This window comes from Cricetulus griseus, chromosome 6, assembly GCF_003668045.3.
Source record: "Cricetulus griseus strain 17A/GY chromosome 6, alternate assembly CriGri-PICRH-1.0, whole genome shotgun sequence".
NCBI classification, from domain to species: Eukaryota; Metazoa; Chordata; class Mammalia; order Rodentia; family Cricetidae; genus Cricetulus; species Cricetulus griseus.
The window spans coordinates 12,077,569-12,101,670 of record NC_048599.1 but is presented as its reverse complement, the minus strand read 5'-3'; the positions used below and the strand labels follow the sequence as shown (position 1 = coordinate 12,101,670).

Genomic DNA, 24,102 nt, shown 5'->3' with positions numbered 1-24,102 from the left:
TCAACTCAGAAGCTGCAAACTGCACACCATTGTTGTATATGGCCTATCTGGGTGCTTCTGGGTTTCACTATCTCTTTAAACTGAATTAATTAACTGCAAGGTAAATAGCCCAGTGGTTGAAACTGTCAACTTTGGAAGAGAATCCTCTTACATCCTAAGCTGCCAAGTGACTCTAAGCAAAGTAACCATTCTGAATTTGTTTCCTCAACCATAAAATGGGGATAAGGACACGCTTCTCTTATTGAAAATATTTAAATAAGTTGGCCAGGAGGTGGTGGTGCATGTCTTTAATCCCAGCACTTGGGAGGCAGAGGCAGGCAGATCTCTGTGAGTTTGAGGCCAGCCTGGTCTACAGAGTGAGTGCCAGGACAGCAGGGCTGTTAAACAGAGACGCCCCGTCTCGAAAAACTGAAGGGAAAAGAAGAGAAAAGAAAAGAAAAGAAAAGAAGTTAAATTTATATTTGAATAAAAACTGGAACTAGAGAGATGGCTCAGTGGGAAAGAGTGCTTGCTGTACAAGCATGAGGACCCAGGTTTAGATTCCAGTACCCACTTTAAAAACTGAGTTAGGCTGGATGTGGTAGCACACACCTTTAATCCTAGCACTTGGGAGGCACAAGCAGGTGGATCTCTCAGTTTAAGGCCAGCCTGATCTACAGAGCAAGTTCCAGGACAGCCAAGGCTACACAGAGAAACCCTGTCTTGAAATAAAAAAGAAAGAAAGAAAAGAAAAAAGAAAAAACGGATTTTTTTCTTCTTTAAACAGAGTGACTACCTAGCAGATTCCTTTCAGCTGGAAGATCTGTAGGAGGACTCTTAAGTTGCTCCTGCAATGGCTCTGAGCTCTTTTTGTCTTTTTTGTGGGGACTCTCTCTCTCTCCAGGTCCTCTCATTGGGTCTAAAGACTTGTAGAAAGCAGCTTCTGCTTTGGGGACAACTGAGAACCTGTGCCAGACCAGAGACCCCAGAGAGCAGGAAAACCTGCAGACTTTGGAGAGCTGCCAAGGCCAACACAATGCCAGGAGATGAGATTCTGTAGGAGAGTTCCAGGGGGAGACATCACAGTGCAGCTGCTCTGCCCCATGGGGGCTGTGGCCAATTCCAGGTGCCAGGAAGAAGACTAAAGAAGAGCCACGCAGCCTGGCACAGGACCAGAAGCACTAATGACAGCAGAGAACCCTGCAGACCTTGTGACAGCATCTCAGGTCCAAAGAAGCAGAGAGGCAAAAGAGGATGGGAAGCTGAGCAAAAGTGCTTAAGGGGCACAGCCTAAGTACCAGGGGAAGGGCCAAGAAAGCAGCCAGGCCCTCTGTTGGCACTTGTAGGGCCAACCTAGAAGGGTGCTACCAAACCAGCACAAAAGGAATCTGACAAAACCTAACCCTGGGGTCAGCTCAGCTGCTGTCAGTAAGCTTTCCATTCTTTTTATTTTATGTGCATTGGTGTAAAGGTGTCAGATCCCCTGGAACTGGAGTTACAGACAGTTGTGAGCTGCCATGTGTGCACTGGGAATTGAACCGAGGTATTTGGAAGAGCAGCCAGTGCTCTTAACCACTGAGCCATCTCTCCAGCCTCCCAGCTTTCCATTCTTTTAACAAAATACTTCATATGATTAGTTGATAAAAAGAGAAATGGTTCATCTAAAAAAGAAGTTAAGGCAGGGGAGTTGAATGTTCTAGATCAGCCTGTCTATGTAGCAAGACTCTACCTCAAACAAACAATGCTAGTGAGAAGAAACAGCTGGTAAAGACCCTTGCTACCAAGGGTATCATAACGGCCTGAATTCAATCCCTGGAACTCATACAATGGAAGGACAGAACCCACTCCAGCAAATGTCCTCTGACCTCTGCACTTGTGGTATGGCATGTCTGTGCCTGTTTACACAAACTAATTAAAGGAGCACGACACTAGGGACACACCTTAGTTGGCAGAGGGCCTGACTAGCATGCTTATGAGGCCCTGGATTCTATCTACAAGACTGAATAAACTGGGCTTTGTGACAGCACAGGAGAGGTGGAAGCAGGAGGATCAGGCATTAAAAGTCATCCTCCTGGCTAGAGTAACGGCTCAGTACTTAGGAGTAACTTCTGTCTTACAGAGAACCTGAGTTTAGTTCCAGCACCTACATCAGGAGGCTCAAAACCACCTGTGTTCCAAGGAACAACCTCTTCTAGCCTCTGTGGGTACCCATGCACACATGACTTCACTTGGATACACATATACAATAAAATAAAAGGCTATCCTTGGCTACATACTGAGATTGAGGCCAATTTGGGATATCACACACACACACACACACACACACACACACACACACACACACACACTCACACTCACACACACACACACACACACTCTAGACTTCAAACTGAAATTAGAAGTAGATGATTTACTTTAATATTAGATTATATAGGGGAAAAGGTTGAATTATTGAACTAGAAGGCAAATTCACAGAAAATATGCAGATTGAAGTATAGAGGAAAACAGAACACTGACCTTGGCAAACCAGTTTCTTAGTAAACAGGTTTTCCTCTCCTCTTGCTACACACAGAGATGACCATGAGTACTTTATAGTCTGAAGGACTTGTGCTCCTTGGTCATCAGTATGGCATATCAGTGAAATAACCCTGTGGCTCAGTCTGTGAGATGAACAGAGTTCCTTCCTCAGCTCCCCCTCTATGCCCTCAAAGCCCCAAAGCTAACCTGGCCACGGCCTTGACCAGGTCTACACACCTTCCCCTCCACCAGGAAGACTACAATCCTGAAGGCACTAACTGCTAACAATGGTTGAAAAAATCTAGTTTTCTCTAAATAGCCACATGGAATCTTTGGGTGGGGAGCACAGAACACTGTCTCTGCTGTGACCGTCACTGTAATCAGTTCCTGTAACATAACCCTGCAGGCTGGGGCCCATGGACTTGGACTCTTACGTAACAGACAGCAGATGAGAGCTGGAAAGGATCTGTATGTATGACTTGCTGTCCCAGCAGGAATTCCTTGAAGATTGGGTAACTTATTCTGCTTTTCACTCTTGAGACAATATATAGATAGGAAACATGAGTCATTCTGATAAAAACAATGGTCACAGAGAGGAGACATTACCATGCCGTCACATATACAGAGAAGCAGAAGTTGACTTCTATAGGATCCTGGTCTCCAGATGTGAAATGGAGAGTTGAACAAGATGGCTGATAAGCTGGAGAGGACAATGACTTTGTAGCAGCGCAGTCAACATGGGACAAAGCTTAATTACAGCTCTGGAAAATTACACACATACATGTGCAGTAACTATGTGTGTAACAATGGCAGACAACAGTTAACTATCTCAAAATACAGATGACTTTTAATGTTTCCAACATAACAGATGATGGAAGCAACAGATAGGTCAGCTATATGCCAGTCATATACTGTATACATGTTTTAAGGAGCCACATTGGAGCCAGACCTGTGATGCACACCTGTAATCTCATCAACTGTGGAGCAAGCAGGATGAGCATTAGTTTGAGGCCAACCTGGGCTGCATAATAAATTCTGGGCCAGCCTAAGTTACAAAGTAGAACCTTGTTATAAATCAAAACAATAACTATAGGGGCTGAAGATGGTTCAGTGGTTAAGAGTACTTATTTTTCTTGCAATGTTCTGGCAAAGTTCAATTGCCAGCACCAGCACTGGGCATCTCATAACTACCTGAAACTCCAGCTCCATGGAGATCAGATACCTCTGGCCTCCATGGATACCAGCACACACAGATACATACACATACTTTAAAAACAAAATAAATCTTTCAACCAAAAACTAAAAAGAGATGGGCAGTGGTGCCACACGCCTTTAATCCCAGCACTCAGGAGGCAAAGGCAGGAGGATCTCTCTGTTCAAAGTCAAACTGTCCACAGGAGTTCTAGGACAGCCAGAGAAACCCTGTCTCAACAAAACAAAATAAAAATCCTAAAAAGAAATGCTGTCACTCCTGTAGTGGGCTTTCTTAGACCGACAGTCCCCAAATCATGACATGGAGACTTTTTTGTTTGTTTGTTTGTTTCAAGACAGGGTTTCTCTGTATTGCTTTGGAGGCTGTCCTGGAACTAGCTCTTGTAGACCAGGCTGGCCTTGAACTCACAGAGATCTGCCTGCCCCTGCCTGCCCCTGCCTCCCGAGTGCTGGGACTAAGGGCTTGCGCCACCAACACCTGGCAACATGGAGACTTATTATTAATTATGAGTGCTTGGCCTTAGCTTTTTTCTAGCTAGATTTTTTTTTAACTTAAATTAACCCATTTCTATTAATCTATGTGCTGCCCCGAGGCTCATTTACCTCATCGACCATACTGTCTGTCCTGCTTCCCTGCTTCTTCCATGTCTGGCTGGCTGGCTGGCTCCCCTTTTTTCTCTGCCAGACAGTCCAATCCATCCCTCCTCTGAGACCAATCAGGTGCCTTAGGAAGGCAAGGTAAAACAGCCACACATCTTTATATAGTTAAACAAATGCAACACATCTTTGCACAGTTAAACAAGTCTATCCTACAACACAATCTTCCTCAAGCACAGCATGCCACAGAGTTGCTCTTCTTAGCACCATCCCCATTTGCTTAGAGCACTGCCAGTCGGCAATCTCTGCCTCCAACTATACTTTGACACTTTGACTAAGTACACAGAAGTGTGTGTATAATATAACAACTATGGTTTGGAAGAACTATGTATAAGAGGCTAAAGAGATGGTTAACAGCAAGCACTGCCCTTGCACAGGACTAGGACACCCTCAAGCGGCTCACAAACACCTGCAAGTCTCCAGGAGACCTGATGACCTCTCTGCCCTCCTCAGGCACACACACACACACACACACACACACACACACACACACACACACACACACACACACACACACACACACGTACGTACGTACAGCCCTACCCAACACACAATTTAAGTAAAAATAAATCCTTTAAAACATTTTCATACCAAAAAAAAAAAAAAAGGCCAAAAAGAGCATCAAAATGTTAATGTGATTACCCCAGTGTCAGAATTCAGGCTGGGTTTTAAGTTTTTTTTTACTTAAAAAATTACCTTTATTTGTTGTACATATTGGGGGGCACATGTATACTACAGCCAATGTGTGAAGATCAAAGCACAACTTTTGTGCGTCATTTTCCATGTATTACATGGTTGGGTCCCAGGACCAAACTCAAGATTGTCGGGATTGGTGGCAAGTATCTTTGAGTCATCATTCTAGCCCTGAATATATTGTTTTTTAAATCCAAAATAACTAACGGCTACTGAGGGGAGGGGAGCTGTAGTCACCGGTTGACCTGAAATAACCCTATTGAATGATTTTAGTGCCCTCATCTCACAGGCACGTCCATGTCCTTCCTGCCCCATTTATCTCTGCACAACCAGGCTCCCCCAGCAACAAACTCCCCAGCAACACCAGTGCCTGCGTGGTGAGCTGGAGAGTGGCTAGCCTGATTAAAACTGTACCTACAGTTTCGCTTTCTGTCGTCAGTGTTCTCACCTGCCAAGCTTTCTTTTACTTATTCACTGAAGTCTGAGTTCTATAATTAACAGGTATGTTACAGTGTGCTGTTTCTGTCCTATGACCACACTGATATACAAAGCACTGCTTTCTATGTAGCACTGCTTGCAAGGATGGCTAAATCTATGAGTATCTCCAACATTTCACTTCCCTGTTTTCCCAAAAATACACAAGGTGGGCCCAGCACTCTGAGTGAGCATCCACTTCAGACCACTGTGACTTCAGAGCCGCTGGCTTACTTTCTGTATGTGAACTCACCAGAGCCTGTGTCTAAAATCATAACTGCCCACTAGGTAGACTCTAAGTGGCAGAGGCAATGGCAGGCCTTACTGAAAACACTCACCATTGAGGACCTCGCTCCTCATGAGGCAACAGCAGAGATTCACTTTGCCCAAAGCCACAAAGCCAGTCAACTGCATGGCTGTGACAGGAACACAGAGGGTGGCTGGCTCTAAGGTCAAGACAGGGGTGAGTGGGTTTCTCTTTGTCTGTGTCAAACAAGGTAGTTGTAAAGTTAGCTAAGTATCCTACGGCCTGTAAGCTGTAGGGCTAGATAGCTTTTTATACCTAGCCATTAGGGGCCTGGGAACTGAGTGAAAATGGCCTTAATATTCTCATGCTTGGATCAGACATCATTAAATGACTGGCTTCCTTTCCTCACATGAAAGCCTGGTTCTGAAGCCTGGTGGTGGTGGTGCACACTTTTAATCCCAGTACTTGGAAGGCAGAGGCAGGTTGATCTCTAAGTTCAAGGTCAGCTTGGTCTACAGAGCAATTCCAGAATAGCCAGGGCTATACAGAGCAACCCTGTCTCAAAAAAACAAGGAAAGAAAGGAAGGAAGGAAGAGAGGGAAGGAGGGAGGGAGGGAGGGAGGGAGAGGAGAGAGAGAGAGAGAGAGAGAGAGAGAGAGAGAGAGAGAGAGAGAGAGAGAGAGAAGAAAGAAAAGAAAGGAGCCTGGCTTGGGGCATAGCTCTGAGGGAAGCTGCCTAGTGTTTGCCAGGCCCAGCACATACGTAGCAAATGTCTGGGTGGCTGCTGGTGCTGCCATGCCTAAGCTCCTGTGGCACGAGGTAGGCGCTTACAGTTAGAGGGTACTGCAAATAGGGTTGCAGGGCCAGGGTGAGGCAGTGCAGGCGACAGCTTTGCATGAAGACACCACTACATACAAGGAGCCCCAACCCCTAGACAGTCCACATGGACTGCCAAAAGGGGAATTCCTGAAGGGGATGAGGGCACAAAAGTAATCAATCCTTGCCCTGAAACGCACCTCACAACCACACGGTGGTTATAAGGCAGTGACAGATTGGAGCTGGAGACTCCATGTGGGCCCTGCAGCTATCAGAGCTCTTAAAAAGTATGCCAGGGAAGTGAGCAGGAAGACTCGTTTTCAGCTGTTTCCAGAGAAGTTAGGAAGTTCTGTTCCTCACTTCAAAGCCCCTTTCTCTGCACAGGAAATGGGCTTATATGGGTAGCACAGGGCCTGGATGGGCTCCTAATGCAGCTAGGGCTTATTCAGAAAGCACAGCAAGCCAGTGCCAGAGCCCCCAAACACTGCAGCATCCGCTTTTGTTTTTCCAAGTACAACTTTCTAAATCAAAGGGCTCAAACCCAGTGACGAAAGTACTACACTGGGTAACATCCGGTTCAGTCTCATCAATGGAGACTTCTGCAAGTGTGTGTGGGGGTGGGGGGGGGGAGTGGTGTTCTGTGGCAGCTCTACCCAAAGGAAATCAGGTGACTGATGGGGAAAATTCTCTAACCTCTGGGAGCCTGGCCTGGGCTACTAGGTTGGAGATACCTGTATCTCCCAGGCTAGCACATGCAAACCGTCAGTGGGGAAGGCCCTCACACCATGCTGGCACTTGGAGGCAGACTAACAAGGGAACAGAGAGAGACCACAGTGAAGCCTAAAGACAAACAAGATGGGCTGCTCACACCACAGGAGACTCAATGAAATGGCATGAGCTAATTGGTTACTGTTACCTCAGGGTAACTAAAAGTGTGCAGTCCACAGGAAGCAACAAAAACATCCAGGACAGGGAGAGACACAGAAAAGAGAGTACAAGAATCTCAAGTATGGTCACAGTGGTATGTGCCTCTAACACTCAGAGGAGGCTGAGGCAGAAGGAGCTTTTGGGCTCAGGAACTGGAGATGTCCTGGAGAAATACAGAGGTCCTGTTACCAAAACAAAATGCCAATTTCAAGCAATACCAGTTATGGTGACACACACCTGTAATCCCAGCTACTGGGAAGTGGAGGCAAATAAAATGCCTTCAGTTTGAGGCCAGCCTGAGCTACAGAGCCAACCTGTGCTACCACAGTAAGAACTGGTCTCAAAAACAAAAGAGAGCCAGGCGTTGGTGGCGCACGCCTTTAATCCCAGCACTCGGGAGGCAGAGGCAGGCGGATCTCTGTGAGTTCGAAACCAGCCTGGTCTACAAGAACTAGTTCCAGGACAGCCTCCAAAGCCACAGAGAAACTGTGTCTCGAAACACCAAAAGAAAAAAAAAGAAGAAGAAGAAAAAAAGCACTCTAGAGGCAAAGGCAGGTGGCTCTCTGAATTTGAGGCCAGTTTGGTCTACAGTGTGAGTTCCAAGACAGCCAGGGGTACACACTGAAACCCTGTCTTGAAAAGTAAGTGTGTGTGTGTGTGTGTGTGTGTGTGTGTGTGTGTGTGTGTGTGTGTGTGTGTGTGTGTGTGTGTGTGAAGGTGGCCAGCTTCCTGGGGGTGCTAGAGCATGAACAGGGTGAAGAAAGACCAACAGGGAGGTGAGTATGCTTAGGGGCAGGGTGTCCAAAGAGGGACCAGGGTACAACAGCAAGGACACACTCAAGAGAGTGACCCCAACAGTGTCAGGGAAGAGGGAGTTATTATCCAGGCTGCTCACTGGCAGACAAGCGAGCTACACAAAGTGAGAAAGAAGCCTAGAATGAACCCTGAGTGCCCCATTCACACCAGGGGTGCTGGTATGAATGGGAGATAGGGCAATGTGCATGGGCCGTGATTTCCCACATCCCAGTCTGTACACTTAAAAGGCCTAGGACCCAGCTCGCCCAGAGCAACGTGCACACTAGCAACAAGAAATTCTTTCCCCAAACCCACCCCCTACTAGGAGGAATCAGCTCTGGGGAGAAAGTGCCAGCTCCATCTGGGGCAGGGAAATACAAAATGTGTGTGGGACACCTTGTCATACAGAAAGGAAAGTGTTCAGGAAGGGAGGAACAGACAGAAGTCAAGGTGAAAAGAGGTGCCATTAGCCCAATGAACACAATGGAGCATGCAAATAACAGATTCAGATTAATACACACATACAAACACACACGTGTTCTCACAAGTGCACGGTACACTCACCAAGATGGCTCAGCAGCTCAAGCCTGATTCCTGAGACTCATGTGGTAGACGACCTGACTCCCACAAGCTGTCTTCTGACCTCCACATGCAAGCCCACACACATATGGCATAAATAAATGTCATATAGAAATAAACAAAAGGGCTAGGGATACAGCTCAGTGGCAGGCCACCTGCCTAGCAGGCATGGGGCCCTGGGTTCCATCCACTGCACCTTGGATGCAGACAGACACTGAGAGGACAGAGAGCACCACCATCTTTTACTCGACGGTCTTGACTAAAGTGAAACAGGGAAAGGATCACAGGGCAGGCTGTGATCACATGAACCTCCTTAACAAAGGGGCAGACCAGGGTTCTACATCACCACACAGGTTGCACAAGACAGGCCATCACACATGGAATCTCACGGCCAAAGACATCACACAATCTCAGTGAGACCTGTCATCAAAGATCAACAGTGTCCCACTCATGAAAATTGAGAACTGAGGAACTTTTCCAGGGGGCCAAAGAAACAGGGCAAGTAAACACAACGACTGTGACCTAGATCCTGTGATAGCAAAGGGACACTGTTGAGGTAACTTAAACTTTAATAGAGTGGTCTGGGGGTACAGGTCAGTGGTAGAACATTTGCCTAGAAGCATGAAGCACTGGGTTTGACCCTGAGAGCTCTCCCCAATACCTTAAGACCTGAGGACTAGCTGTCAGTCAAGATTCCTATTAACTTCTTTTTTGTTGTTGTTGTTGTTTGTTTGGGTTTTTCCTTGTTGTTTTGTTTTTCTGTGTAATAGTCTTGGCTGTCCTGGAAATCACTGAGACGGATTCACTGAGATCCACCTGCCTCTACCTCCCAAGTGCTAGGATTAAAGGCGTGCACCACCACTGCCTGGCTTGATTTTTCTTTCTTTTTTTTTTTGGGGGGGGGTACACAGATATTCTTAAAAGGGGTGGGAAAAGAAAGCACCTTGTCTAACCTCAAACCAGTCATCTCCAACAACTGAGAAGCATGGGGATATCCTGAGTGACTGAAAGAATGGGAAAGCCACCACCCTCGAAGGTCTACCCTAACTGAGCTTTACTCCTGTAGCCCCAGAACCAGGGACAAGCCAGGCCACTGTGCCCACAGTGGTGTAGGACTAGAGAAAGGAAAATGCAGGCAGCACAGAGTACTGGCCCTTTGGTTCCAGCTCAAAACAACAGAAACCAAGCAACAGCGTGACTCATCTCCAGACAGCTTCCTAATCCCTAAAAGGGCCCCTGCTCAGATGACCAAATCACACAATGGATCACCAGGCCCACACAGGTTCTCTGTTTTGTTGAACTAACCAAAGTAGGAGATAAACTGTTAAATTCACACATTAAATTAACCCAAGTATCACACCAACATTGGAATAAGAGAGTCTCTTTAACTTTTTTGATAGTACTTAGGAATAAAATTAAGTAGAATTGAGACCAAAGGGTCAAGAATTTTATATACAATAAAGACAACATACTTTATGGTTTCCATATAAAAAATCCCTTGCCAGAAATAATCTTATATCCAGACACTGTATTTATAGTTACAACAGAGAAACAACTACCCTGGAAAAGACTACAGCAAGGAGGCCATTGGGAGGGCAGAGACTGGAGATCCAGAGCTCAAATCTTGACTATATAAGACCATTTCAAAATAAAAAGAAGGAAAGAAAAAGAGAGAAAAGAGAGCAAGGCTTTAAGAGTATTCTATAGAAGTCTAGTACCTACTCAATTATTGCTGTTCTTCACCTCAGCCTCCTCAAATACCTGTGTTCATAGAAGAAAATAAGGAAACTAACACGGTGACAGAAACAGGTATGAGTAAATTAGTGTCATTTCCCTTTACCACTCTTAAAGTCGACTTAATGGTTTAAAAATATTGTTCCAACAGAATAAGAATGGCAATGTGTTAAAACCTAATCAAAACTCCAGAATGGTCCATGTCTGGTGACACAGCTCCCATCAACAGTGAGCTGGCAAGCGGCACAACTCAATGAAGAGTGTTCTTCAACATGCAATGCATACCTGATGCATCAGCTCTGACCGTGCCATCTGCTTTACTGTTTTAATCAGCACTAATAAGTTAACAAGGCTAATAACACTAAAATTAGACCTGTAGTGTTTAACTGGTGGCTATTGGGCAATGATCTTGAACACAAACCACAAGAGTGAGAGCCAGGCCAGCAGGTGCTTCTTCAGGCCTTCTCCCTTGCAAGTATAGACTTGGCTCTGCCCAAGGCTGGTGTAAATTAAGCATAGCAGAAATTAGCAACGGCTTCTCAGAGGAAAGGCCAAGGGCATGCCAGCACACAGGTGCTGTACTAGAAAGCAGAGCCTTCAGGGCACAGGCCCCTTCACCCTCCACGTTTACCACAGCCTGGGAAGACATGGCCCTTGCAGAAGTTCAGAATTGCAAGGGTCCAAATGAAGACTGGGAGTGGCAGAAATTTCACTGAGACCAAGAGCTTCAAGCCCTGCACGATCCATTCACTCCAGACTCTAATCTATAGGCAAGAAGCTTCCTGTTCACCTAGCCAGCTCTCTTCCTTTTGAACATGGTAGCTAGGGCACAGGGACAGTATGGGGACATTTGTCTGAAGTGGTACTGCACTTGAAGCATCTATACCCAATCTCTCAATATGTCTGATGTCCCTGCAGGCTTACCCACTGTCTGCCATCCCTTTCCACAGATGGCACCTGAGACCGCAGGTCATATAAAGGAATGAAGCCCAGTCATTCAAAGCTTCAAAAGTCCATGTTACAGACTAGCAGACCCCTGGCTTGCATTCTGCTTTATGCTGGGGCAGGGAGGGGCTCTGCTGGCCCTTCCACTTTGTTTCATGGTTAAGTCCCGAGTCACATCATGGAGATCCACTATGCTGTTCACTTAATTGTAGCTTTGAAGTTTTCTGTAATAAAGTCATTACTAAGGAAACAAATTAGCTTGAGCCCAAAGCCAACCCCTAAGGTAGTTTTTAACCTCTAGTTAATCTTCCCTAGTGCCAAGTGAAATTTGAACAAATCCAAATAGTCTAATTCCTACAAATCTTAAGATTCCTAATACTTTAAACCAGAGTGAAAAGAAGCCAGACTCACCAAATCAACAGCAAAACAAAATCAAATGCCAAACCAACTTTGGATTCCTTCCCACTCCCTCAGATGGTAGCCCAAGCCAGACCCTCGCAGTGGGGGATCCGGCAGCCCTGCAGGTATCTCCTGGGATGGGCCCTGGCCTTGCTGCAATAGAGTGGATCTTTTCCTACCTTGTGCTCATTAATGCAGAGCATGGGAGAGTAGCTCCCATGAGAGGCAGGCCTCTCCCATGGGCTGCAAATTCATAAAAGGCTTGGCTCTTCACTCTCCTTAAAAGAAGTAACAACTCCAGATCTAAGCAAAAGCTGCCTCTTGAAACAAACTTTGGGCTGGGCATAGTGAGGTACATCTGTAATTACAGCAGTCTAGAAGCTAAGGCAGGAGGACTGTCATGAGTTCCAGGCCAGTCTGAACCCCAGCGAACCTTGACTAAAAATCAAGAGGGATGACAGGCAGCATGTGGGAGTCCCAAAGACAAAGCCTGGAAACATAGAACATGGAAAACTGAAGAGATCAATCAGCAGTCCGTATGGCTAAGGTTTTCTTTATTCATATAACACCAGCCAAGGGCAAGCCAAAGCGTGCCAGGGGCAGCAAGGCAGCCAGGCCAGAGAGAAGGGAGAAGGGAGAAGAGGGTCTCCACGTGTGCGCTGTCCCTTAAGAACCGTTCCCGAGTCACCTTAGACTTCTCCTCACCACGCCCTCACGGGCATGTCCCGGCACACCTGTCTGGGCTACTAGGAGGCGGGGCTACAGTGTCTCCCTACAGAAAACATCAACCTAAGTGTTCCTCTAATTAAAACTAGAAACAACGCCCACAGCAGCCTGTACTCCAAGTCAGGGTGGACTGTGTCCTTATGTTTATTGATTATTTTACCTCACAGACTCTATGTTAAGGTTGAAACAAAGCAACACTGCATTCACTTGTGGTGTGCAACATCACAGCCTTCACACACTGTATATACTCTATGTTTACTACATTTGAAAGCATGGTTAGAACCCATCTTGAGTCATAAATTGGGGGCTTTTGGATTCTCCCTCACTTGTCAACAGCCCACAGACCTGTCGCTCAGATAGCCAGCAAGCATCTGACTTCAGTGGGCATGATGAATTTACAACTGTGTTATGTGAGTTCTTTGCCTTGAAGGTTTACTAACAGTGAGAGCATCAACATACTCCAGCAACAGGGAATGCTCAGAACCTCACATCTGTCCACCTTCAGTGCCCAACACTTAACAAGTCCTTCCTGAGCATCTGGTCGTCTGGGAGCCAGGGATGGATATAGCAGTGGCCAAGAGCATCAAGGCCCAGAGAGGCCTGGGGCCAGCAGCACAGAGCTGCTGCCATGGAAACAGTCCTGAGGTGGCCTGTGCTGGAAAGGTACTGGCAGAACAAACGCTTTGTGAGCACCTACTAAGTGTCACACTGATATGGTCTCACTTGAACCCTCTGCCTCCCAAGTACTGGGATTATAGGGGTGTGCTGCCATGACACTCTTTTATGTACGGACTTCAGAATCTGGAGGATGGCTCAGTGGGTAAGGGTACCCACTGCTTCTCCAGAGAACCTGAGTTCAGTTCCCACAACCCATGTGGAACAGCTTTACAATTGCTAGTAACTCCAGCTCCAGGGAGTGACTTGCTCTCCTTACCTCTACAAACACACTCAGACACATACACATAAATAAAAAAGTAAAACTTAGGGCTAGAGAGGTGGCTCAGGGTTAAAGAACTTAGTATTTGGAAAATACAGGCAGACACAGGTAATAGATCTACATTTTCCAAATTTCATTCTATTTGTTTAACCCAGAAACTGTACTGTCTCTCACATAAAAATGTAGTAATCTTGTCTTGCACGAATTATTAGAGAACAGCATTTACAAGCAGACAATGTTAATATGCTGAGTTATTTTTCAGCCCTACTTAACAAAACAATCAGTAAATAGGAAACATGAATAATATGGCTTGGCCATGTTCATCAGAATCAGTCACAAGATGCTCCCAACACTTAAAACACTTGATGGAGTATTTCAGGTTTGGCAAACAGATGAACCTTTTAAAAACAATCTGAAATCAGCCATCACAGAGAGCAGGCCTGCAATCCCAGCACTGAGAGAAACTGAAGCAGGAGGACTGCTACCAGCTTGAGGCAAGTCTGGGCTTCATAAAACCCATGCCTTAAAACAGCTAAGAATATGTCAAGCAGTGGTGGCACACACTTTTAATCCCAGAACTTGGGAGGCAGAGGCAGGTGGATCTTGAGTTCAAGGCCAGACTGGCCCTTTCAAAACCCACTAGCCATCTCAGACCTAAGGCAAAAAGCGAACATGTCAGCATTGACAGGGCAATAAAAGTAGATGAGGGTTTCTCCCACTTAGCTGCTTTTTTTTGAAACTGGGTCTTACTCTATAGCCCAGTTTTTTCACTCTGGTCTTGAAACTGAAGCAATTCTGCCTCAGCCTTGAGTGCTCAGATTAATCCGTGGAAGTCACCATTCAGATAGGCTCTAGACTTAAGTCCTAGCATTGAAAATAAAACTAAATTATTTTCTTTTGTGCCTCAAAACACACTATTAGGAAAATGACAATGATAAGCCAAAGAGTAAAGGTAAATATATAAAAATCTTAACATCTGATAAGGGTTTAATATTATTCCAGCTATTACACAGGTAGCCAATCATCACAGAAGATGCTGAACACCAACAGGAAAATGAAAACTGAAACTAGAATGAGATGCCAATTCATTCATACCACATGCCTTTTCTTACAGCCTAGCCTGGCTCTGAACCTACTATGGCACGGTTTGGTAAGACCCTGGATGTGATAGAGGAGGGGGTTAGCCTGTCATTTCTGGTCTGTCTGGTTTGACTTCCTCAGACAGAAACCTTTAGTAAGTCAAATAAAAAAAGGTGTAGAATTCCTCTAAGGTTCTGATCCAGGAACTGAAGAGCTGGCTCAGTGGTTAAGAACAAGCATTGCTCTATCAGAGGACTCGAGTTGGGTTCCCAGCACCTACACCAGGTGACTCAGGAATGTCTGACCTGACCTCCCTGGGCACTCTCTCACACACAACATACATACATACATACAAATAAATCTTTTAAAAAAGTTGTCCATCCAAATACTTTATTTGAGAATATTCCAAGGGCTATGGATATAATGGGATGGTGGAACCCTACCTATGTGCAAAATCAGATACCCCCAGAATTGCAATTGAACAAGTCAGTCTCCCTAAAAGCAACAATTCTGTCATTCTTCTGAATGACAACAGAGGTTTAACTAACACAAATATGGCAGAAGTGTAGGAAAATATTATTTTGTGCCATCACAAATGGTTCACTAATCCAAATATAAACTGAGCACTAACACTTCAGGCTTTGTGTATAAAGGCATAAAAGTAGAATCCCTCAGCTTGATGTGGCTGTTTTCATGAGATGCAGCCTTTCTCTTGGTGGGCTTAACTCGGGAAGCTAAGATGCTTGTTGTCTCATGTCCAAGAATGAGGAAACTGAAACACTGAGCAGAATGAATGACAGTTTTATTAAAGAAACGTGAGAAAGAATTCCCAAGTGTGGGAAGGGCTCCACACTGTCCAGCTGCCCTGCCCAGTGGTCTTTTATAGCTTTTATGGTGGTAATCAGACGGAGCCTGAGGTCATCTTTTCTTGAACATCTCTGAGCAGCACATCAGGTGATGAAACAGGAAAGAGACCACAATTCCTCAGTTATGTCCACCCAAGGGAGGGGTCACCAGTGTTCCATAACTAGTTTATGATCCACACAGGCTCTGTCCTTACTGCCCAAGAGAACCAGCTCCAGTATGAACTGGATACAGTGGCTCACAGCTGTAATCCCTGCAAAGACAGGAGGATCTGGAGTTCAAGGCCAGCCTGATCACCAAAGGAAGGGAACCCCACCCCAATGTAAAAATCAGTCAAAAGGGAGAGGGTACTGTAGTCCATTTGTACAGTGCTTGTGTAGCACACGGAGCTCTGGGTCAGACATGGTGTCACATACCTGCTAGGGAGTAACAGGCAGGAGCCCAAGGTCATACTCTCCCAAGCAAACAAACTTGAGGCCAACTTGAGCTACATGAAATTGTCACCTTTAGTCCCAGAAATCAGGAAGCAGACACCAAGTGAATCTCTGAGTTCAAGGCCAGCCTGGTCTACATAGTGCTGTCTCAAAATAAATAAATAAATAGCAAAACCCTCACAATCAACAGTTCTGAGGGGAAAAAATACATTTTCTCTTTTCTCATTTTTCCAAGTTCCCACTTTACTAGACACAGAATTAAGCAAGAGGTTTAAATGCCTATAAATTACAGTGTTCAGAATACCTAGAGGGTGAAAATAAGTTCTGCATACTGGTATTTATTACAGTGTCTTCAACTTTTTATTAAAAATAACAAAGAACTGTGCCCACTTGCATACAGAGATTGATTTACAGCCCAATTCTATACTTGGTTTTTCACTACTCCACACCCACAGTCGTGGCTACTCCATTGCACAGCTCATCTCTGTAATTAGGCCACTCCCTACCTCAAAGAGCTATTCCTAACTGATGCAGGTAACTAAGGCACCTGGGAACAATGTCCAGTCTCCTTCCACAGGCAGTGTCAGTGTCACCAGGAGAAAGCTAACAAAGGGAAGGAGGAAAAGCAGGGAATTTGAGAAGGGCCAGCTCTCTGAATTATTTAAGGGGAAACTGAATTCATGGGAGGATCCCATTTGAATGCTCCTCACACAAAGGAACCATATAAAAGCCGTGGGTCAAAAGGCAATCCTCTTTTCACTTCTCATCCACTCTGCAGGGACTGGAGGAAAAGTGCAAAGGGCCCACCCACCCTGCTGCTGACAAGTTGGATGAGGGGCTGGAAAAAAAGCAAGACACCTCTCTGCACATTAAAATTTAAAGATGGCCCCAGGACAAAAGATGAGAACAAGACAGACAACATCCCAGAGACACCCAGACCATCCTTTGTAGTTCTTTTCTACCTGACACAAGACAGATTCTGTCTGTCACAGACTTCAGTGTAGATCCCAAGGCCTGGATGCCAGGCCAATGTCCTCAAGCAACAGCACCTCGAAAAGCATGGGAACCACACACAAACCCTTCCCCAAACTTGCAGCAGCAGAGTTTTCCCGGGGAATAGGAGTTCTTGGGGGTAGGTCGAGCTCTTGTGTCCAGAGCTTGCCTAAGATATGTGAGACCCTGGGCTCTCTCCCTAGTAACACAGAAAAGGGCAAACGGGTCTAGTACATGCAACCTCAGATCATAAAGTGACTCTGTTGTATAGTCCAGCTTATTCGGTCCACAGGGAAGAAGACGCAGCAAGTTCTGCATCACAGTGTGAATGGTGCTCCATCTCAATGCACTTGAGAGCAGTGGCAATCTGAGTCAGGAATAGTGGCAAACTTAAAGGGTTTGGGGCCCGGCTCTATGCCAAGCCCTTTTATACCCATATTCCAATATAATTCTGACAAGCACATAGAGAGGCAGTCTCCTCTATGGACAGGCAGGGAAAGGGAGAACAAAGAGCCCTCAAAGTCAGGGCTGACTGGAACAGAGGTACAGCTGCCACCTCAACTAAGGCCCAGTCCTCCACAGCTGGGCCTGCAGGTCCCACTCATCTCCTACCAGCTCCTTACACCCTCCTACTCCAGGGCTACTGCATGTCCTGGTCCTCCAGCACCACAACCCCCATCCACAGACCAATGAGTGACAGTATTATTCAGTTTTTAACCAGGCTCTCTGGTTGACCCCAAGATCTTAAAATTCTCCCACTTGTATCCATCCTCATCAGAATAGAAACACAAAACCTTCCCCTAGAAGGACCACAAGGGTAGAAATACTCTGCCCTCCCCACTTCTAAGCTATCCCACGTCTGAAAGATGGATACCACAAAGTGACCTGCTGACTAAATGAACAAAGCCTCTCTACCTACCTAGGTCAGCTGGTGACAGATTGACTTGGCCCTTCAGGACATACTGTCTTCCATTTCGATGTGTTTCTTGCAACTGATCTTGCCATCATCTGTATAGCAGGTGTGCCCCTGAGACATCATAGTTCTTAACTCTGGGCAGGCAAGTGAATGGCTCAGTCTGGCTGATATGCCATCTTTGAAATGAAAGTTGTACTCAGAACTGACCACATCTGGGGACAAGACAGACATGCAAATGCCAACTTATGGAGCCATTTTCTTAATTCCTTTTGTCTACAAAAAACAAAATAAGGTCAAAGGTGGGTCCTGGAACCTGAGGAATGACTGTGACTTCCCCAATAGCTCTTGACTGACTGAAGGCCTCCTCTCTGCCCACGCCCACCTGCTGTCGGGCTTCTGATTAGTCCTTATCTACTTAGCCTCACCTCTACTCCTGCTATCCCTGATAGACCTCAGCAGCTTTCCATTCCTCACTGGTTTCCTTTGACTGATTCTAAGTCCCTTCCCTTTAACAGTCACAAAGCCCAATCAAGGGGACCAGATGAGTCAGTAGCATCTTGGCCATTGTGGCTATGGATTGTCACTCTCCCAAAGAACTCCAGAAATCCATGGCAAGAGAGCCCCCTTTCTCCTGGCTGTCATGATCCTGACCAGTCAGGCATGAGAAGCAGACCCACCTTTCTCACTGCCAAAGACCAGCTCACTCAAAATCTAAAAACCTTCTTTCTTAGACAGCAAGAACTCTGCAAAGGACAAAATAACATGGCCACACCCTGACAGCAGGGGAACTGTTCCTTCTGTAATCTAGCCTGCCCTCCAGATACAGATTCCTCCTAAGAAGGGATACAGGGCACTGCCATATTCAAGACATCTGTCCAGAACTTGGGAGGTGGAGGAACAAGGATCAGAAGTTCAGTTCATCCTTGGCCACAGGGCAAGTCTAAGGCCAGCCTAGGCTACATGAGACAATGTCCCAACAGAACACAATCTGTGAGCCCAAGTTGGGGAAGGAGCACAGAGGGAGAAAGAAAGTACCTTAACAGGTACTTTAATTTTCTAAAGCAAAATAATCTATATACCCCCACTGTAATTCCTCGAGAAAATCCCGTGTGTCAAGTGATGGAGACATTCAGAAGGCATTCTGAGGACAGTAACAACAAAAGGCTTTTCCTGCCATAACAGACTGAAGGAAATCTGAACATTTCCAACATTTATTAGAAAAAACCCTCTATTTGATTATGTAAAACATGTACTTTCTCTTTAACCTTTTTTTTTAGAATCCAGTATTTTTTTATAATGTCAACAAACTACTGGCATTCCATGTACTAAATCATTCATTAGTTTGACTGAGGTATAATTTTTTTTGTTTGTTTTGTTTTTTGGTGACAGGGTTTTTCTGTGTAGTCCTGGCTGTACAGGAACTCTCTTTGGAGATAGCCATTCCAAGTCCACTGGCAGAACAAGATACCACTCCAAGGCTTGACTCAGAGATCCACCTGCCTCTACCTCATGAGTGCTGGGATTAAAGGCGTGTGCCACCACCACCCAGCAAGATTATGTATGTATGTATATAGGTATCACAAAGTATCTGTAATCCCAGATACTCAAAGGGCACAGGCAGAAGAATTGAAGGTTTAAGGCTTGCCTAAGCTGGAGTGAATAAAAACCTGTCCTGTCTTGATCACCCTAATTTTTATTAAATTTATTTATTTGATGCCATGGGGAGATTATAAAACTCAGAGCTCCTTCCACCACATGGGATCAAACCCAGGTCATGAGCTTTACTCACTGAGCCCTCAATATCTCTCTCTCTCTCTCTCTCTCTCTCTCTCTCTCTCTCTCTCTCTCTCTCTCTCTCTCACATACACACACACACACACACACACACACACACCCCAAATGAGTGAAACCAAATGAAGTACTTCCTCAAAGTTATTTGGTCAAATCAGGAGGGATATCTGAACAACGGGTTCTTTCTTGTCTTTCAAACACTAGCCACAAATCAAACTCTCCACGGGACTAAGCAGACCAAAATGGGAAAACCATTCCCCACTTCCTTTCTCCAGCCGTCAAAGAAAGCAGAGAAAAATTGGTTGAAATGGCAAAACAGAACTTCACATAGTAAAATTTCAGTAGAATGCTCAGTTAGCCTTAACCACATGTAGCACGGCTCTCAAAGGGTTCCTGGTGTAATGATGGCAGATGAGGGGACCATAGTTATTAAGATGTCTTCAGATCAGCACTCAATACTGGCATCCATCAGCAGCTCAGGCCCATTCTCCCTTTAAAGACCTGGTCAGGCTGGAAGGACTGAGCTCTGAATTCCTCTAGTCAGAGGGTCATAAATAAGATCAAAGTTTTCTCCAGAAAAGAGGGTATGTCAACACTGCAGGTAAAGTGATGAGAAAGAAACATTCCTCAGGCTGTGGAGAAGGAACGGCTTCAAGAAGGGTAGCTCACATCTCAAATACCTCCTCCCCTTCCTCTTTGTCAACTCTCAGCCCCTAAAATGAGGATTGAAGCCAGGGCCTCACACATGCTAGATTAATGCTGAGTTATAGTCCTGGGGTTTTTTTAATTTATTTATTCTTTTTATTTGCGTGTAGATGTGTATCAGTGTGTGTGTATATGTGTGTGTGTGTGTGTGTGTGAGAGAGAGAGAGAGAGACAGAGAGAGAGAGAGAGCATGCACATGTATGCCTGTGCATGTAAAGGTACCTAAAAAGGTCAGAAGAGGACTTGAGAGCCCCTAAAGAATGTTACAAGTAGTTTGAGCCTCCCCAGGTAGGTGCTCTGAATCAAAATCAGGTCCTCTGGAAGGGTAGCAAATGTTCTAACTTCTGAGTCATCTTATCCAGTTTCTAGTTCATTTGGGATATAGGGTCTCACTAAGTTGTGATACACTCTGGGAATGGTGAGGTCTCTTAGCCCTGGAGTACACTGTCACAACAACTACAAATCGAACCAAAGGACAGGAGGGTGCAGGGCGGGAGAGACTGGAACCAAGAGAGCTCAAGCCTGTCCTGAACCCCAGACCAAATCCCACAGGCTCACATACACACCTGTGACCACGCTCAAATGGGCATGGTCAGTGCCACAGGTGTGGCTAGTTGGATCTCTCACTACAACAGATGGTTGTGAGCTGTCATGTATCTGCTGGGAATTGACCTCAGATCCTCTGGACCAACCAGTGCTCTTAACCACTAAGCCATCTCTCCAACCCTCTAAGCTCTCTCTTTTTTTTTTTTTCTTTAAGTTTTTTAAGTTTTTTGAGACAGGGTCTATTGTAGCCCCAGCTGTCCTAGAACTTACTATTGCCTCACTATGTAGACCAGGCTGGCCTCAGACTCACTGAGATCCTCTTACTTCAGCCTCCTAAGTGCTAGGATTAAAGGCATGTGCCACAATACACGGCTTAAACTCATTTTTATAACCAACTCAAATAAGATTTTTATATCTGAAGACACATAAACCCTGACATTCTCTAGACTGCCTCAACCTTTGGGAAAGATTTACCACCGCACAGTTAAAAGCTGGACATTTGAAAAATGAAGTTCATTAACCAGGAAGGCATGGAAGGTGATGATGAGATGGGTCAGCAAAGAGCAATACTTGTTGCTCTTGGAAAGAACCAGGCTTGGTTCCTAGCACCAGCATGGTGGCTCATAAGCATCTGTAACTCCAGATCCAGGGGATCCTACTCCCTCCTCTGGTCTTCATAAGCATTGCACACATGTGGTACACAGCCGTGCATACAAGCAAGACATATAAAATACAAATCTTTTTCTAAAAACAGCCAAATAGCTAAATATAACTGTGGTTATGTATTCCTAAGATTCCCTTCTTTTCACTCCATCTCTCTAGCCCCTCTTCTTGTTTACAGTGCTAGGCATCAAACCCAGGACCTTGCACACTATTAAACGCCACTCTAACACCCAGTCACAGCCCAGTCCTGCTGTCCCTATTCTCTACCAACACACTATGAATCCACAATAAATTTGCTCTCTTGCTTACTTCTAAGAAGCTACCAATGAAATCCCAAGTGCTCCATCTTGCAGTGACACAGGATTTGGGATTCTAAGTGTGGTGGTGGCACTGGGGATCCATCGACCTAAAATGTACCATTGAGGAGTCTGAAGTCAGTAAGTTTAATTTTTGTTGGAGAGTCTGGTTTCTACCCTTTCTTATCAAAAGGGTGATCACCATGGAAATACATGGGATACATAGACACAGACCAGAAACACCTGTCACTTTCATGAAAGGACAAAAAAAAGGATCTGGCTGGAAGATGCCTCTAGATTTAAACCCATCAATTCACACACATTTTATGAGAATCTAATATCCTATTCGCTAATGAGCTCTCTTCTCAATTAATTCCACTAATTAGTTATCTATTCTTGTTCAGCCAGAATTCCTGTCCTTTTACTTAGCAAGCCTAACAAGCCACAATAATTATACATCCCTAGTGGGACGCTGCTCACCAAGTCAGTCATGACAATCTCATGTTGGCTTTTCCATGTTCCCAGATAAGGCTGACAGCGTGAAACACCAACATTTAACCATCAAGTGAAACAAGCTTTAAAAAAATAATCAGTAGAGAACCTCCCACTCTCTCTCTGGAAATTTCTCTGCCAGTTCAGAGTTGCCAGGTCAACAGGGAACAGCAGCATTTACTACTGCGATCTCAAAGGCACTTCCCCACAGCGGCACCCATCTCAACCATCCAGAATTCTCGCTATCGGCCCCACCCCCAACAGCATCTTCTCATTTTTCACCATGGGCTGAAGTTTCCTCTAGAACTCCAAGACCACACTAAGGCAGACAAGTCGCATTCCTTAGACCTTTTCCCTCCTGCCTCCCCAAACTACCTGTAACAGAAGATTTTTTTTTTTTATTTCCAAGACACTGGGCATCCGCTATGGCGATAAAAGCTTAAAGGGGCACTTATGGACCGCTATTCTTTAAAACCTGATGAGGATGGGATTCATGCCCCCATTTCACAGAGGAGAGAAGCTGAGGGCCCAAGGTCACACAGGACATCTGACCTCGGTGTCCTCTACCCTTAACCCTCAAAGCGCTACCTTTGCCTTCTCATCAGCGCCCCTTCTATTCCGGGAAAGGCTAGTTTTCTCCCCAGGCCGTCTCCCCCTCTAAAGGGCGGGCCTTGGAGAAGACTCGCTCGCTACCCATTCCGTTTCTTCTCTGGGCGCCCCCTCCCTTCCACCTGGCACCGGTTCCCCAAGGCCCCTGTCACACAGCACCTCCTCCAGGGCCAATTCAAACTTCCCATCGGTGCCCAGAGCGGGTCCGGTCCGCTACGAGGAGGCGCGGGCGAGCCGCGGGCGAGCAGCGGGCGAGCGCGGGCTCGGGGAAGGGGAGGGGGAGGGGAAAGGGGCGCGCAGCCCGCAGCCCCGCCGGGTCTGGGCAGCGGCAACGCGCGGCCGCGGGGGCGCGGGCGCTGCGTCAGGGAGGAGGCCGCGCGTGCGGCGAGCTGCGGGGCGGCGCGGCAGGAAACGGCGAGTCACGGAGCGCGGGGCCGGCCGGGGCGGCGGCGCGGCCGCGGCGGGAAGGGCGTGGGGTGGCCGCGGGGCGCCTTCCTACCTATGCCGGGCGCCACATAGACGAAGTAGAGCAGCGAAGACGACAGCGAGAAAAAAGAAGAGCGCGGCGAGCAGCGAGCGGCGCGGCAGCCGCAGCAGCCCCCGGCGGGCGCGCATGCTGAGCCGGCGGCCGCTCGAGGGCTGGCCCGGGCCCCGCTCCCGCCGCTCCGGTCCGCCGCCTGGGCCTCGGCCGCCGCCTTCCGGGCTTCGCGCGCGCGCCGCCTCGCCGCTTTCAGCCGCCGCCGCCGCGGGCCGGGCCACATGAGGCGGGAGGGGGGCCGGCGGCCAGAGGAGCGCAGCGGCGGGGGCGGGGCGGGCGGGGCGGGGCAGGGCGGGAGGGGCGGGGCGAGAGGCGGGGTCTGGTGCCCGGGGAGGCGGGAGCAAGGCCCACAGCCTGAGGAGCGAGCAGCAGGGGGAACCAGGCCTGAGGCAGGCCTGACGGGGGCGGGAGAAGGGCGGAGCCTACGGTGGGGGCGGGACCTGGGCGGGGCCTGATGCTAAGGGCGCCGCCGCGAGCCTGAGGACCACAGCGGCAGGGACCCGGCTTGAGGTCTGACGGGGTGGGGGGATAAGGGCGG

At 46.8% G+C, this 24,102-nt stretch overlaps 1 protein-coding gene across 1 annotated transcript in view; it reads right to left on the bottom strand.

Moving 5' to 3' along the window:
- B4galt5 (beta-1,4-galactosyltransferase 5) overlaps window positions 1-23,641 on the bottom strand; it is a 51,641-nt gene extending 28,000 nt beyond the window's left edge. The window contains 2 exon segments of the mRNA NM_001246778.1: window positions 23,526-23,575; window positions 23,577-23,641. Coding sequence (NP_001233707.1) covers window positions 23,526-23,575; window positions 23,577-23,641 — 115 coding nt within the window.
- Between the last annotated feature and the right edge of the window lie 461 nt (window positions 23,642-24,102).